The sequence below is a fragment of the Monodon monoceros genome, unplaced genomic scaffold, assembly GCF_005190385.1.
Source record: "Monodon monoceros isolate NGI ecotype Baffin Bay Population unplaced genomic scaffold, NGI_Narwhal_1 Super_Scaffold_5, whole genome shotgun sequence".
In the NCBI taxonomy this organism is placed as follows: Eukaryota; Metazoa; Chordata; class Mammalia; order Artiodactyla; family Monodontidae; genus Monodon; species Monodon monoceros.
Window position 1 is genome coordinate 102692704 of NW_021703782.1, and position 15495 is coordinate 102708198.

At 38.8% G+C, this 15495-nt stretch overlaps 1 protein-coding gene across 2 annotated transcripts in view; it reads right to left on the reverse strand.

Moving 5' to 3' along the window:
- Positions 1-15495, reverse strand: part of NR6A1 (nuclear receptor subfamily 6 group A member 1) — a 202885-nt gene that overhangs the window by 26787 nt on the left and 160603 nt on the right. For both annotated transcript variants that reach the window (XM_029202822.1, XM_029202823.1), the window contains exon 3: positions 8290-8532. In XM_029202822.1, the coding sequence (XP_029058655.1) occupies positions 8290-8532 (243 nt within the window). The remainder of the gene's footprint in view (positions 1-8289; positions 8533-15495) is intronic.

Genomic DNA, 15495 nt, shown 5'->3' on the forward strand with positions numbered 1-15495 from the left:
AGAGAGGGAGAGAGGGAGAGAGGGAGAGAGGGAGAGAGGGAGAGAGGGAGAGAGGGAGAGAGGGAGAGAGGGAGAGAGGGAGAGAGGGAGAGAGGGAGAGAGGGAGAGAGGGAGAGAGGGAGAGAAGAGTAGCAAGAGATAAGGCTGAAGAGGCCAACTGGGGCCAGATCATAGAGAGCCTTGGATGCCAGGCTAAGAGTATGAACTTTAGCAGAGGAGCCTGAGGATAAGATGGAATGCAGGGGAGGATGTGGTCATGTTGGCATATTTGAAAAATCTTTGTGATGGCAACTGTGGAAGGTGGCTTGGAGAGGGTAATATTAACAGAGAAGTAATGGCATCATGTGAGAGCAAGCTTTGCTATAATACACCTGGCTCCAAAAAAAATTAACATGCACAATCTGTAAAGTCGTTAGGGCAGGGCTGGTTGCCTCAAAAGCTAAGGGCTCCAAGTCTAACAGTTACCTGTGGTAACTGAAAGGCTGACAGGAAGTTCATTTTCCTTAAAGCAGCCATTATTCTTAGTCTTAGAAGATCACACACTCAGAATTAGACAAGCTTGAGTCTAAATCCAGTTTCTGCCAGGTCTGTGTAATTACAGACAAGTTTTTTTCATCTCTCTGAACTTCAGTTTACTTAAGAATAAAGAGGGCTATTGGAACCTGTCTTATGGGGTATTGTGAGGATAATATATAATTTAGCTAAAGCACCAAGCACAGGGCCTGGCATATGAAGTAGGAGGTAACAGCCTGCTTTACAAGGCTGCTGTGAATTTGGGTCAAGAAACATAGACAGCTAGATATATATTATCTAGATGCATGCTGGTTGTTGTCTAGAAGCTCTCTTTCAACCTTATTTCAAGTTCTAAACATCCTTAAAATTCCTCCTCTGCTGATCCAGGGTCAATGACAGTCTTCAGATACTCATATTTCCAATACTGATATCTCACACGTCTTTGCTTCAGCTCACAGGTACAGAACAAAGATCTGTCACTGGCAGATAGAACACTGAATATTTCTCACTTGATACTCCACTCTCAGTATCTTGGAGGTGAGGAAGAAACTCAACTTGCTTTCCTTTTTGTTTAAAGGGCCACAAATCTTAAAGATTTACATCTTGCCAATTTCACCTTCTGATATTTAAAAACTCGTGCTGTCCCTCAACCCCACCTGGAGTAAGAAACTCCTATACGTGTTAGATAGTATCATCGGTAAAATTAACCCACGAGGAACGTATTAGTATTATCACTCCCACTGAACAGATGACTCTAATGCTCAGAAAAATGAAGTATTTTGCTTAGGGTGATAGAAACTAAATATCAGAACCAGACTATCAGATTAAGACCAACCTTCTTTCCACCACTACAACTTCCTGAAGTGTGTGTGCATCCCATTGGAGAAACTAATTTTAGGTGGTGCTTAAACTCTTAATTATACATTTATCCTAATGTGCATTAAAAATACTGATTTGCCATTCACTGAAGTGATAAAAATTCCATTTGAAAATTAACTTTGATTTTTTCAAAAATATAATTTAAAGAAGAACATAAACAACTGGTTTAATCAGAGATGGTAACATCTGTTAAGACGGCATGATACTGCCTGAGGTGTGGGCAGCAATACCACATGTCACAGTGCCTCTGTTAAGAACCTGGATCATATTTTAAAACTTATATTCAGATACATGAGATTGCATTTGATCCTCACAACAACCTTAAAAAGTATATACATTATTATTATCCTATGCAGTTTAGGCACGAGGAAACGAAAGCTCAAAGAGGAAAAGCAACTTGCTCAAGGTTATTCAGCAAAGAACTGACAGAGCTGGGATTTCAATTTAGGTTTTCTGATTCTAAAGTTGTGCTTGTTCCTTGATGCTACACTGAGCTAAGAGCAAGTTTTTCAGCAGGGCTGAGAGTCTTCTGGTAGTGAAGTTATTAAAATAAAACAACAGAACAAAGGGCTTCTGGGTATAGGATCACAGGAACAGTTCTGTTGCACCTCTCGTCTAAGCCTAAGAGAATGGCACCAGCTATGGTTCTTCTATCTACTCAGAAGAAGCACAAATACTTTTTCTGCTCTAGAACTCATGTACCTACTATTCCTCACTTGCTTAGGCCTGGGTAGCCAACCAAACCCAGAAACCAGAAAGGTAGAAAGACACAAAGCTAACTACATCAAAGCACTGTTCAAAATCCACTGGTGCTTCCCTGTGGTCTATGGGCTAATTAAATACAAGCTCCCTAGCTTGGCGTTCAAGATCCTCTGTGATCTGGTTCTTATGGGACTCTCCATCCTCATCTTTAGCCAAAAATGTTACACTGTACCTACAGAGAACTATTTGTTAGTTCTTGAACATGCCATGCTGTTTTACAACACAGTTTTGCCTCTGCACGTGTTGCTGCCTCTATTGAGAAAGAAACTTCACAGTGGAAAAATCTAACACCACCACGTTACCCAAGTGACACCACCTTAACTAAGTGACTCAACTTAAAATGACCAATAATGGGACAAGCTTACACCATGTGCTCTAGATAGGATGCACTAAAAGGACACAACATTGCTTTTGTGGCATTCTTGCCAAAACTGCACAACCGCAACCTAATTGTGAGGAAAGTGACAAACCCAAATTGAGGGACGGTCTACAAAATAAATGATTTGTTTTCTTAAAAATTGACAATGTTATTAAAGACAAGAAAAGAATGAGGAACTACTTCAGATAAAAGGAGATTAAAAAGACCTAAGAACTAAATATAATGTGTGATTTTGGATTGGCTCCTAGATTAGAGAATAGAAATTGCTACAAAGGACACTGGGATAACAAGTGAAATCTAAATACGGTCTGCAATTAGTTAATAGTATTATGTCATGTTAAATTTCCTGATTTTGATAATAGTGCTGTGGTTATGTTAGAAGGAAAGGGGAATGAAATCTGTAACTTACTCCCAAATAGTTAAGAACACACACACACGGAAGAAGAGAGAGGGACAAAAGCGGGAGCCATTTTTACAAAGCTCTAAGTTTGTAAGGAGCTTGAACTTCTATTCCTTCAAGATTCTGCTCAAGTATTATCTCTTCTTGAGATTTCTTGGTGCTCCATTTTTATCCTGGTAAAGTGATACGGCAATGCCACAGGATCACTGTCTCAACAATGTCGTTCTGCAAACAGCAACCTCCTCCAAGCTTTCCTTAACCTTTTCACTTTTGAACTAGTTATCTAGCAAGTTATGAGACAACAAAGTTATGGGAATTTTAAGTATTTTCGCATAATTACTTAACTGATATGAATTCCCCATGTGGCTCAGTGTAGCTTCCTCTTGCCTCTGATGATTTTAACAATATTTCTCCCATCCCATTTCCTACCCTGCCCCCGCCACCACCACAGTCAATTCATCAAACCAGGAAGCATCCTACACTAATTGGGACACGAGAAAAGTAGGACTTGGTCATGGCCCATGAGAGGATCACTGTCTAATAATGGGGGCAGTGGGGGAAACAGACAAGTACACAGACAAAGAGCACAAGGTGATCAGCGTTATGCAGAGAGCAAAAAAGGGCGATGGAAGCACAAAAGGGTTATATGGTGGGGGGTGGTGTCAGAGAAGGCATCTTAGAGGATGTTACAAATAAAAGCTGAGTCTAGAATGAAAAGTATATATAGTCAGGTGAAGAAGAGGGGGTAGAACATTCCAGGAAGATGAAACCAAATGTGCAAAGCCCCCAAAACATGAAATATCCCCGAGTTCTTGGAGAACTGGATTATGTGGGAAGAGCAGCAGAGGGAGAGGGAAGGGATGCCAGAGGTCTTGAAAATCATTCTGAGGAGCCCGACTTTACCTAAAGACTGCAAGATGTGTGAGGAGGATGTGTTTCGGGGGTATTGGTGTAGTAGTGGGGATGGACAGAAAGGGCCCAGCCTCTACTCACCACACTTATTTAAATCTCCCTCATTGCTTTGCTAATTAATTTCCTTACCAGCCAAGTTCAAGGTCCGAAAAGATATCTATGTCCAGAGATGGGAGGGCATAGTCTGAGTGTAGGCTCACACATGACAGCTGTATTTTTTAACAGTTAATTTTTAAAATTTTGAGGTTAAGTTTAGATTTATAGAACAATTGCAAAAACAGTACAGAGAATTCCCGTATACTCTACACCCAGCTTCCCCTTCTGTTAACTAAGCTTACATAGCCATAGATCATTCATCAAAACTAGCAAATTAACTTTGGTAGAACACTATTCACCAAAGACTTTATTCAGATCTTCCCAGTTCTATTAATGTCCCTTTTCTGTTCCAGAATCCAATCCAGGATCTCACAATGCATGTAGCAGTTATGTTTCCATAGTCTCCTCCAATCTGTGACAGTTGCTTAGTCTTTCCTTATCTTTTGTGACCTTGACACTTATGGAGAGTATTTTGTAGAATGCCAGTTATTTTGAAGAATATTGCTCAATTTGGGCTTGTATGTTTTCTCATGATGAGACTGGGGATAAATCTATCCATCCCTGTGTGTGTATATGCGCATATGTATATGTGTGCCCTTCTTAGTGATCATATCAGGGGGTACATGATGTCAATGTAAACACACTGATGTTACTCTTGATCCTTTGGCTAAAGTGATATCTGTCAGAATTCTCTACTGAAATGTACTATTTTTCTCTTTGTAATTACTAAATATTCTGAGACTATTCTAAATATTCTGTTTCTATTTAAACCCATGCTCTCTTATTTTAGCTTCCATCAGTGGATCTTGCCTATAGCAACTACTATGGTGTTCTAATGGTGATTTTCTATTTCCCTCATTTTTTCAACACTTACTAGAATTCCTCTGTAAGGAAGAATCATCATTCCTCTATTTATTCAGTTCATTTTATCAGTATGAACTCATGGATATTTAATTCTTTGGGTTATAAACTAATATATATGTATACATAGCACCTTCTAACTTTCCGGCACCACAAGATGCTCCAGACTCATCTTATATATTCCCTGCCTCAGCCCTAAAATCAACCAGTTCTCCAAGGACTTCTGATTCCTTTTATTGATATTTAGAAACCAAGATATGGACGCTAGGTGTGCTCGTTACTATTGGGGGTGTCATTGCTTCTAGCCCTTCTCAATGGCTGAGCTAGGAAATATATGTATGTATACCAACTCATGTATCTACACACACATCTATATTTTTTTAATCTATCTAAACATGACTCCATATTACAATAACCTCTGACTCCAATCTAGTACCAGAGGTTTCATTCTAGCCTTCTCCTTTCCTGATTTATAACTTCTTTCCCTGATGTGAGAAACCCAACTCTCATTATCAACAGTTTACTTCCTTATTTGTTCAACCCTAGTATACAAACAAAGTAGTGAAAGAATTCCTAAACCATAACCTTGAGAGAATCAAATTTATAAACCAGAGTGCTTTGTTTGTATACAGTTCTTTTTGTCTTCAGTTTTAACAGTATACAGTCAAAACACTATTTTCCAAGGCCAGCTCCTTTCTTCCTCGTTCCCTTCAGTGTGGCTATGTGATTTATTTGTAATATTAGACTCATTTGCTAAATGCTACAGTCTCTCTCCACCCCTGCCCACCATACTGGTTGCTTAAAAAAATTTATATACAGTGAAATTCACTTCTTTTGTGGTACTCAGTTCTATAGCTTTTGACAGATGCATAAAATTATGTGTCAAACACCATAGTTCCATCACCCCAAAAATACTCCAGCGGCAACTGCAATTTTAATTCTGCTTTCTCAGCACCAACCGGGAGGTGGCAGGGTTTCTCTCTGAGACGCAGCCTTCACCATGCAACTGAGCCTGTCTGCTCTGCATGCAAACGGGCCTAGGAAGGCAGCTCTACATCCCTCACACCTCATGTGTCATCTTCTCCTGGCTATGGTTAGAGGGGTTATGTTGGGTAAGCTTCTTCCTCCCTGGAAGAGGCAAGTTTGGCTGAAAGCCTCAGAATCTCACACTCTTGACTGAATAAGCAGGACGATTCATCAGAGAGTAGTCAAGAAAGCAACTCATAAATACGCTTTGATAAAATACTCTCAGTGAAGGCAACAAAGGAAGATGAGAAAACTGTAGACCAAAACCAAGTCAGATGACCAGACTCTCTCTTCAATACATTACTTGGTGGCTTGTAAGGATTTCTGCAGGAGTAAACTGATAGTGGGGAAGGGAGAGGATTTCTAGGTAGCAGAAGGAAACTAGCACAGGCAGGACAGTGCAAGGCATGCTTGAGGTACAGTAAATTCTGGACAAATGAGGTTAGAAACATAGACAGGGGACAAAGTTGGTAACAGTTTAAATGCCCTATTAAATGTTTTTATCATTCGGTAAATATAGCACATTCCAACACGCAACTAGTTATCCCATACAGTAGACATGTGAAGCAGTGTGTTGTCCATGTGGTTAGGCACAAGTTTTGCTTGATTAATAACAAATTACATTTTAAAAATTATTAACTGTCAATACAACAACCACTAATCCAACTACTTGTAAGTCATTTTACCTCCCTAAGCTGCCTCTGTAAACTGAGGGTAATAGTTAACAATAGGGTTGTTGTGTGTATTTAATGAGATAATGCATAGAAAGTATACAAGACTTTTTGGTACACACAATGCTCAGTAAATATTAGTATTGTAAGTAAATTATAAATGACCTATATTTACCTAAATGCCCTTCTATATCTCTCTTACCTCTCTTCATAATAGGCAAGTTTTCAAAAAAATCTTATTATCCCATACACAATTTAAAAATCCAGTCTGAAGTGTCTGCTACAAAACCAATTTGAACAATTCATTAAATCTGACTAATCCCCACCCCATACTATTACTATGAGCTCTTAATACCTCGCTGGGTATTTTATATACATAGTCATATTTAACCCTCTACAGAGCTCTGAAAGTTAAGTATTATCATACCATTTTAAAGGTAAGATTTAGCATCAGAGACATAAAGCAAACTGCCCAAGGTCACAGAGCTAGTCTGTCACCAACCTCTCCCCTCCTGAACCTCTATTCTTTTACTGAACTACACTGCAAGGCTCTCCACCCTCCATGAGAATACTCCTAAAGTTCTGACATTGGCCCTCTTTCTCTTCTGTATCCAAGTTCTCTCTTTGGGTGATTTCTACCCACTAACAAAACTTTACCACCTCTATGCCAATAGCTCCACAAACTTCTACTTGTAAGCAGGACTTTTCAGCTCAGTTCCAATCCGACTTCCTTAGTGGACATCTATGTGTGTGTCCTTCTCAGGTACTTCAAATTCAGCACCTACCAAGGTCAACATTTTGCCCCATTCTTTTATTAATTAATTTACTTTTTTTTTTTTTTTTTTTTTTTGCGGTACACGGGCCTCTCACTGTTGTGGCCTCTCCCGTTGCGGAGCACAGGCTCCGGACTCGCAGGCTCAGCGGTCATGGCTCATGCGCCCAGCCGCTCCACGGCATGTGGGATCTTCTCAGACCGGGGCACGAACCCGTGTCCCCTGCATCGGCAGGCGGACTCTCAACCACTGTGCCACCAGGGAAGCCCCAATTAATTTACTTTAATTCGAATTATCAGCTTCAACCTCTGGTACTGCCCAATAGTCAGTATGTCACCAACTCCTATCAGGTGAGCTTCTCCCACATCTCCCCATCTGTGCCATTACTTTCCCCTCCTCCTCTCCTTCAGATCCTTCATACCTTTCTTGTGGACTCTTCTAAATACTTTCTAAGTGTTTTTTCTGCTTCCCCTACCCCAATCCATTCTTCAAAGCTGCCCTCTGGATTAACCCCCTTAGAATATTGGTTTATTCATGTCATCTTAGGCTAATGGCTCTTGGAAAACTTCCCAATAAATCCCAAATTCTTCACCAACCTGGATGCAGATTTCTGGGTATGCTCAACCTGAGTATGCCATGCTTATACCAAACAAAATGATAACACATTCAGGGGACCTACTGCCTTCCTGCCATTTCATATAAAATTCCTGCTTCCTTTCATCATGCCCTGAAAAAAGAACTAGTGGAGTATATTAATCCTACTTAGTACCTGATTGTTAATTGGGGTCTTGTCACATGGACCCTGTGCATTCATTCTCACAGGATCCTTAACATCTCACCAGTCTTTTCTCCCACCTAATCTGGGAGATCCCTGTAGGCAGATTCATTTTTGGGTCATTTTGGGTTACACAGTACAAGTGCAGGCTTGGGAAATGAATAACTCCAAGGCTTAATGGCTGACACTAAAGATAAAGTGATGGGTGAAGTGTGGGTAGCAGAGCCACAAGCACCACTCACCCTTCCGGTTCATCCCCATCTGGAGGCATTTGAGCAGGCGGCAGTACTGGCACCTGTTCCTCTGCTTCCGAGACATGACACAGTTCTTGTCACGACTGCACCGATATACCCGCTTGTTGCAAATGCTCCGCTTGAAAAACCCTTTGCACCCCTCACAGGAGATGATCCCATAGTGCAAGCCTGTGGCGCGGTCCCCACAAATGAGACAGGTTCGTTGTTCAGCCCGATCATCTGGAACAGAAACTGAACATATGCAAGTTAGAACACAGTGGAAATAATGGCTTTAAGCCTGCAGATCTAAAATTAGCAACCCTGGATAGACCCAGAACATTACCGTCTCCAGGCTAACTGGCAAAGAGGTGGCATCTTTAAAGCCCTTGTTGTAGGAACAGACTCCTGCATCTACCTGTAGATACCACAAACATAGCCTAACTAAAAAAAGAACTCACATTCCTTCCTCTGAGTTTCATCATCACTTGGACCAGTAACCAAGTCAGAAACCTGGAAGGTATCTTTGACTCCTCCTTCTCCCTTACCTTCTTTAGCAACAGCCCATCACTTCTACCCTGTAGGAAGGTGGTAAGGATTACTTACCATGTATGTAAGTGCCCAGCATATGGTATATACCCAATAAATGACAGTTATAATTATTAACAAGCGAAGAAGCTTCCATGCCCAGCTAAGCCATCCACGCATCCAATAGATATATACTGAGCAACTATTCTCTTCTAGGCACTGTTGTAAGGCATGGATACAGCAATGAATAAAAGACCATGGTGAAGCTTACATTCCAGCAGAACATCTACTCTGTGTCCAGGCGCTGTACTAGGTATTGGGTATTCAGAAATAAATCATCATAATCCCCATAGTCAAGGAACTCACTGTCTAGCAACAAACAAATTAGTCAAAGCAGAAATTCAGGCTGGAATATAGCTCTTCACTTCCTCTTTGGACCAAGCAAATTCCACTTTGGACCAAGCAACTGCCAAAGAACAGGCATATGACAAAAAAAAGTGCCTTGGTGAACTATGTCAGACCTTGGTAGCGGGTCCAAGAAACCTCCAGCAGAGAAAGACAAATACCATATTATATTACTTAGAAAACAAACTTCTGGTTACCAAAGGGGAAAGGGAGGAGGGAGGGATAAACTGGGAATCTGGGATTAACAGATACATACTACTATATATAAAATAGATAACAAGGACCTACTGTGTAGCACAGAGAACTATATTCATTGTCTTGTAATAACCTATAATGGAAAAGAATCTAAATATGTACATAACCAAATCACTCTGCTGTACACCTGAACACTGCAAATCAACTACATACCTCAATTAAAAAAACAAAAAGGAAAAAAGAAACCTCCTGCAAAGATTCTGATCTGTGCCAAGCACCTAACACGTGTTATTGTGCTGAATCATCACAACAAACCTAACTGAGGTACCCTTATTTTACAGCTGAGCAAACTCATGAGGTAATATCACTCTTCAACAGTCACCCATCTAGTAAGAAAGGGAACTAGGGCTGGAACCCCCAAAGTCTATGTACCTAACCAACATACTCTGTGGCCACGGCAAGGCGAATCTATCCATTCTACGCAGGTAAGTCAGGCCCTTCCCTTGGGAAACACACAAACACACACACACACACAGCTTAAAAAAAGCCAAGGTCTCCCTTTTTAAATGAACAAACAGAAAGAAGCAAACTGTCCCAAATGGTGCTTGTCCAGATGTCAGATAGAGATTTCTGCACCTCTGATTCTTATAAAGGACTTGAAGGGTATTTAAAGTATGTTTACATTCATTATCTCACTTGTACCAAGACCAGGGCATGGATTATTTTTATCTTATAGATACAGCAAAGAAAATTCGGTGAGTACCAAGCGTGTACCATGCAGTGTTCAAGAAGTTTTTACTGTCTTATTTATTCATCTCAATGACTGTGAGAGGTATCTTTATCCCCATATTACAGAATCAAGAATCTTAAAAGAGTTAAGAAAGGGCCTTAGAAATTGGCTCCAACAGACCTTTATCTGAGGCATGAAATGAACTCCCTCTACGATATTCTAAGACAAGGGGTTGGAACTCTACTTGCACATATCCAGTGACTCAGTAAGGTACTTCATTCCATTCATTCCGTTTTAGATAGTTTTAATGGTTCAAAAGCTTTTCTATACACTGAGCCAAAGTCTATTAACCTGAAGCTTTCCTCATTGCCCTGAGTTATGTGCTCACGGGCAAAAAATAAATGTATAGCCTAGCCTAGTTCATATACCAACCATTCAGAGATTTAAAGATAAGTGGGGTTCCTAATTTTTCTTCTCCTATTTCTTATTCTTAATCATATAGTATCAAAATTTCTTGTAAAACAAAGTATCCAGAACTAAATGGTTTGATTTTCTCAATTTAAGACTCAATTAGTTTTGTTTATGTATCTGCAGCTATCAACACCAGTATATACATAGTATTTTATAATTATCAATGCTATGCTATAAAAATGCTACACATTTTATAATGGGAAAAAAATGAAGCTTAAAGAGGTAAGGAAATTTAATTGGTTATATAATCAGGAGTGGAACTGAAATTAGAATTCAAGACTTTCTGATTTTGAGACTGATGTATTTCCAATCCCCCCCTACATTTAATTCACATCTGGTTCACAGACATCTAAATCCTGAAGTATTTATCACATATTAACATTAACGCATGTCTTTCTTATTCCATTCTTGGGAAGTGTAGGACTTCTAAACCCAATGGTAGGACTTTGCACTTGTCTTTGATCAAATTTATCTTTATATAAGAAATTCTATGTGTCATTCTGGTCTATGGAACTCTTTGGGGATCCGGTCCTGCCACCCAGTATATTAGTTATTTCTCACTCCTCCTCCTTTTCTCTAATATTGTATGGTCAATATTAGATCATTTTCATTTCCAACCTTAAAACAATATTCAACAGAAATGTGGCCTCAGGCAAGCTGTTGGAGCCCCTTCTCAATCTGACTTAACCAAATTAACCAGCTGGAAACAGCTGTTCAACTAGTTTTGTCTGTTAATTAGGCCAGACATTTCTCTATCTTATACATAAGGATATCATGTTATACGCCTCACTGAAATTTGTCTATCTTTTACATAAGGATATCATGTTATATTCCTCACATGAAATCTGAAATTTCAGATTCATTACATCTACAGTATTCTTTTACTAGTGAGCCTAACAACACAAAGGAGATGTTCATAACCATATAGCACTCTTAATCTATTCAATGTTCTTAATCTGTTAGTCTACCTGAAAATATAACGGGGAAAAAAAATCAGGCAAATAAGCACTTCAAAGTAGAGACTATGGGAACATAGCCAATATTTTATAATTTTAAATGGAGTATAATCTACAAAAATATTGAATCACTATGTTGTACACTTGAAACTAATATTGTAAATCAACCATAATTGAGTAAAAAAATATATATATATAAAACAACACCACCAACAGAAACAATAGCAACAAAAACAAAGTAGAAACTATGGCGCTTAGTAACTTTAATGCTCAGTAAGATAACAGACACAGTTGTTGATGAAAATCTGAGGGTTTGAAAAATGATAGGTATTTAAAACTCTGAACAAGGCAGCTTGCTATCTACAAAAATAGCAATGGGTTAAAAAATAGTAGGAGAGAAGACTCTTACTAATTTATCAGAGAAGTTCAATGTTTGTCTTGATCAGGAATACTAGAAGGTAGAAGGGCTCAGACAGTGTACTCTAAAAATACCATTTCCTATGAACAGGAGCCAGGACTCCTGAGAGACATGGTTGATTTCAGGTTTGAGGCAGAATGTATACAAGATGAGTCTTGTACTACCCAAGACTAATAATGGGGTTATGTCAAAAGGATACAGGGAGCAACATAAAAGCCTCCCTTAAATGGAACAGACTATGCATCAAAAAGAATGATGGCAATGGATTAAAACACTTCAGATATAAAAATCAATGAGTTCATAATAATATTAAAAAGAAAAACTTCATTAGTTACCACTGGAGGTTTCTAGGACACCAATTCAGTATTCTGAAAATTGATGAATGAAGGGAAAAAAAATCAAACATTAAAGTAAAAACTATTGGAATCTTCCTCTTTTGCTCTCCTCCCCATGAGTAAGAGAACACTAAGACAGTTTTTAAGAACTTTAAACTTTAATTGAGAAGACTGGCATTAGGTAAACAGATTTGCCTGGCAGTCAAGGGAAGAGGCTTGGGTGGGGAGGTAGAGTTGAACTCGGGCCCCATGGCAAGGTAAGTCTCAACTCAATGATGGAAAGGAAAGAGACAACTGTCAGCTCTACAAAATCTTCTGAGCAGAGGCAGTAGAACATAGAGATTAAGAACTTGGTCCCTAAAGTCAGAATCCTTGGGTTCAAATCTAGGCTCTATGACTTACTTCCTGTGTGACTTTGGAAAGCTTCTTAACCTCTCCAGAGGTACCTCAGTTTCTAGTCTATAAAATGTGGGTCATACTACCTTCTTCAAGGAACTGTTGTGAGAATCAATGAGTTAACAGATTACCTATAAATGACATGGAGCTCTAGCTTCCTCATGGTCTGTATTAGAATGAGACAGCTTTATGAACTCTAAAGTACTAGACAATATTGTTGACTGTCTTTTTTTTTTCCTAACTTAAAAAAACTTGAAAAATTCCACTAGCACAAAGGAGGAGTATTCAGTCAGTCTGGTGGCAGGGTAAGGTAATAACAGATTTCCTAGAGGAGGTGAGTTCTGAAGTATGCCTATCAGTTAGACAAGTGAAAGGAGAGGAGAGTATAAGCAGAAGAAACAACTGACATATAAAGTAATGTCTCAATTTTGGCACTAGAAACCTCTAACTTGGGTTTTCCTCAAAACAATCTCATTCATTTCTAGAATAGCCAATATAGTTTACTAAGCTTCAGCAAGACTAACTCAAGATGAGTTACCCAGAAATATCCACAGATACAACATCAAGTTATGTCCTACCCCTCTATATGTAAAACAGTCATGATTTGCCCAGAATTTTTTTCCTGCAAGATGTTCTCAAGGATGCTTGCTGGTTACTCATGAGAAATAAATGTAACCACACATGGGCATTGTTAGAAAGGAAGGTAACATGCTTGTCTTTGCTATAGTCTTTCAAAACTTAGAAACAATCTTAAGAATTTATTTTTAATCAGAAATGATTCTAATGCAGGTAACAGGAACTATCATATAATTTTCATTTCTTCACACATTAACACTCTTGTGTAGAGAGAGAAGGGCTAATACAGAGCTCAGTTAGGGTCACTATGAACACAGGTTAATCTTCAGAGGCAGAAACATCAAGTTCAAAGGAAATAATGAAAATGATGAATAAGCAGCTGATATGGTTGGCTTAGAAGATTAATAACAATCTGAACCAGGTAAGAGCCCTAGCAACATCTCTTCAGGGTACCAATGACACGTGCCCGCTCACACAAATCGATGTTCCTGTTTCTACATCATTTAGCAAGAACAAAAAGTAAATGAATACAAGGATATTTATAAATGAATCTATCTGGTCGTCAATCTGACCAGAATTTTACAATACTGAGGTTCTTGTTTTATAAAAGTGGCAGGACCCCTTAGTTACACCTAACCAAGATTATACTGCAGTATTAAGTCTCAATCAAAAACATTAACAGTGGGCTTCCCTGGTGGCACAGTGCTTAAGAATCCACCTGCAAATGCAGGGGACACAGGTTTGAGCCCTAGTCCGGGAAGATCCCACATGCTGCAGAGCAACTAAGCCCGTGCGCCACAACTACTGAGCCTGCACTCTAGAGGCTGCGAGCCACAACTACTGAAGCCCGCATACCTAGAGCTCGTGCTCTGCAACAAGAGAAGCCACTGCAATGAGAAGCCTGTGCACCGCAACAAACAGTAGCCCCCGGTAGCTGCAAGTAGAGAAAGCCTGCGTGCAGCAACAAAGACCCAACTCAGCCAAAAATAAATAAATAAATATATTAAAAGAAAAAACAAAACCATTAACAGTAACATCTGGTACCATGACTGCTACACAGAAGAAGTTCATCTTGTTGAATGAATGAATGAATGAATAAATGAATAAATGAATAAATACTATGGCTTAGTGCAGTGTTTTCGAAATTATGTCATAACCCATAGCATCACGACTAGCATTTTTAGAAGAAATGAAAGAAAATATCAAAGTGCATCACATGTAGTAAGGGTAAATATTGTGAAACCTTCCTTTCAATTAAAGTGTGTGCATTTTATGTCTGTGTGTACATGTGTGCAGTGGATCACAATGTACTATGGATCAAATTGTAGAAAGTTTAAAATACACTGATTTTGTGGTTAAGACACACTGGGTATGAATTCCAGCTCTGCCACATCCTAGCTTTGTTAACTGTGGACACACAACTCAGTTCTCTTAAGTCTCATTATCAACTGTAAAATAGAGATAACAATAGTACTCACCTCACGCAGTTGCTAGGGAATAAACGATTATACGTAATGACAACAGCCATCATGTACCTGGTGCTTATTATGTAACAAGTTGTGTTCTATATGTGTCACATATAATAATTCGCTCATTCCTCACAACTCTATTATCCCCATTTTGTAGATGTAAAAGACTGAGGCACACATAGGATAAAAAATATGCCCCAGGTCCTCAACAGGACCTAGCTATCTAGTGGGTAGCAGAGCCAGGATTCTAAGCAGACAATCTTGAACCAGGATCTGAGACCTTTCATACTACACTATACTGCTTAATACAATTCCTAATATACAGTAAATACAATAAATGTCAGTTGTGCTATTGTTATTAAAGATACATTTCCTGTAAGATCAGAACCTGATAAAAAATTGCAACTTATGAAACATTCTGGAAAGTATTTTGTTTAAAAACAATCCATCTTAAAAGCAATAAATAGTGCTTTAATAAAAAAAAGAAAAGGCTTTGATAGAAATCAAATTATTATTATTAAACTCTTGGCAAATTAGGAATAGAAAATAAACTTGCTTAATATAATAAAGACTATCTAAACAAACCTGTACCAAATATCATACTTAATGGTGAAATGCTTTAAAAAACCTTTTCTTTTGAGATTGGAAGACAAGGATGGCCCATTATCAATACCTTCATTCAACATTGTACTGGAGGTTCTAGCAAGCACAGTAAAATTAAAAAAAAATACAAAAACTA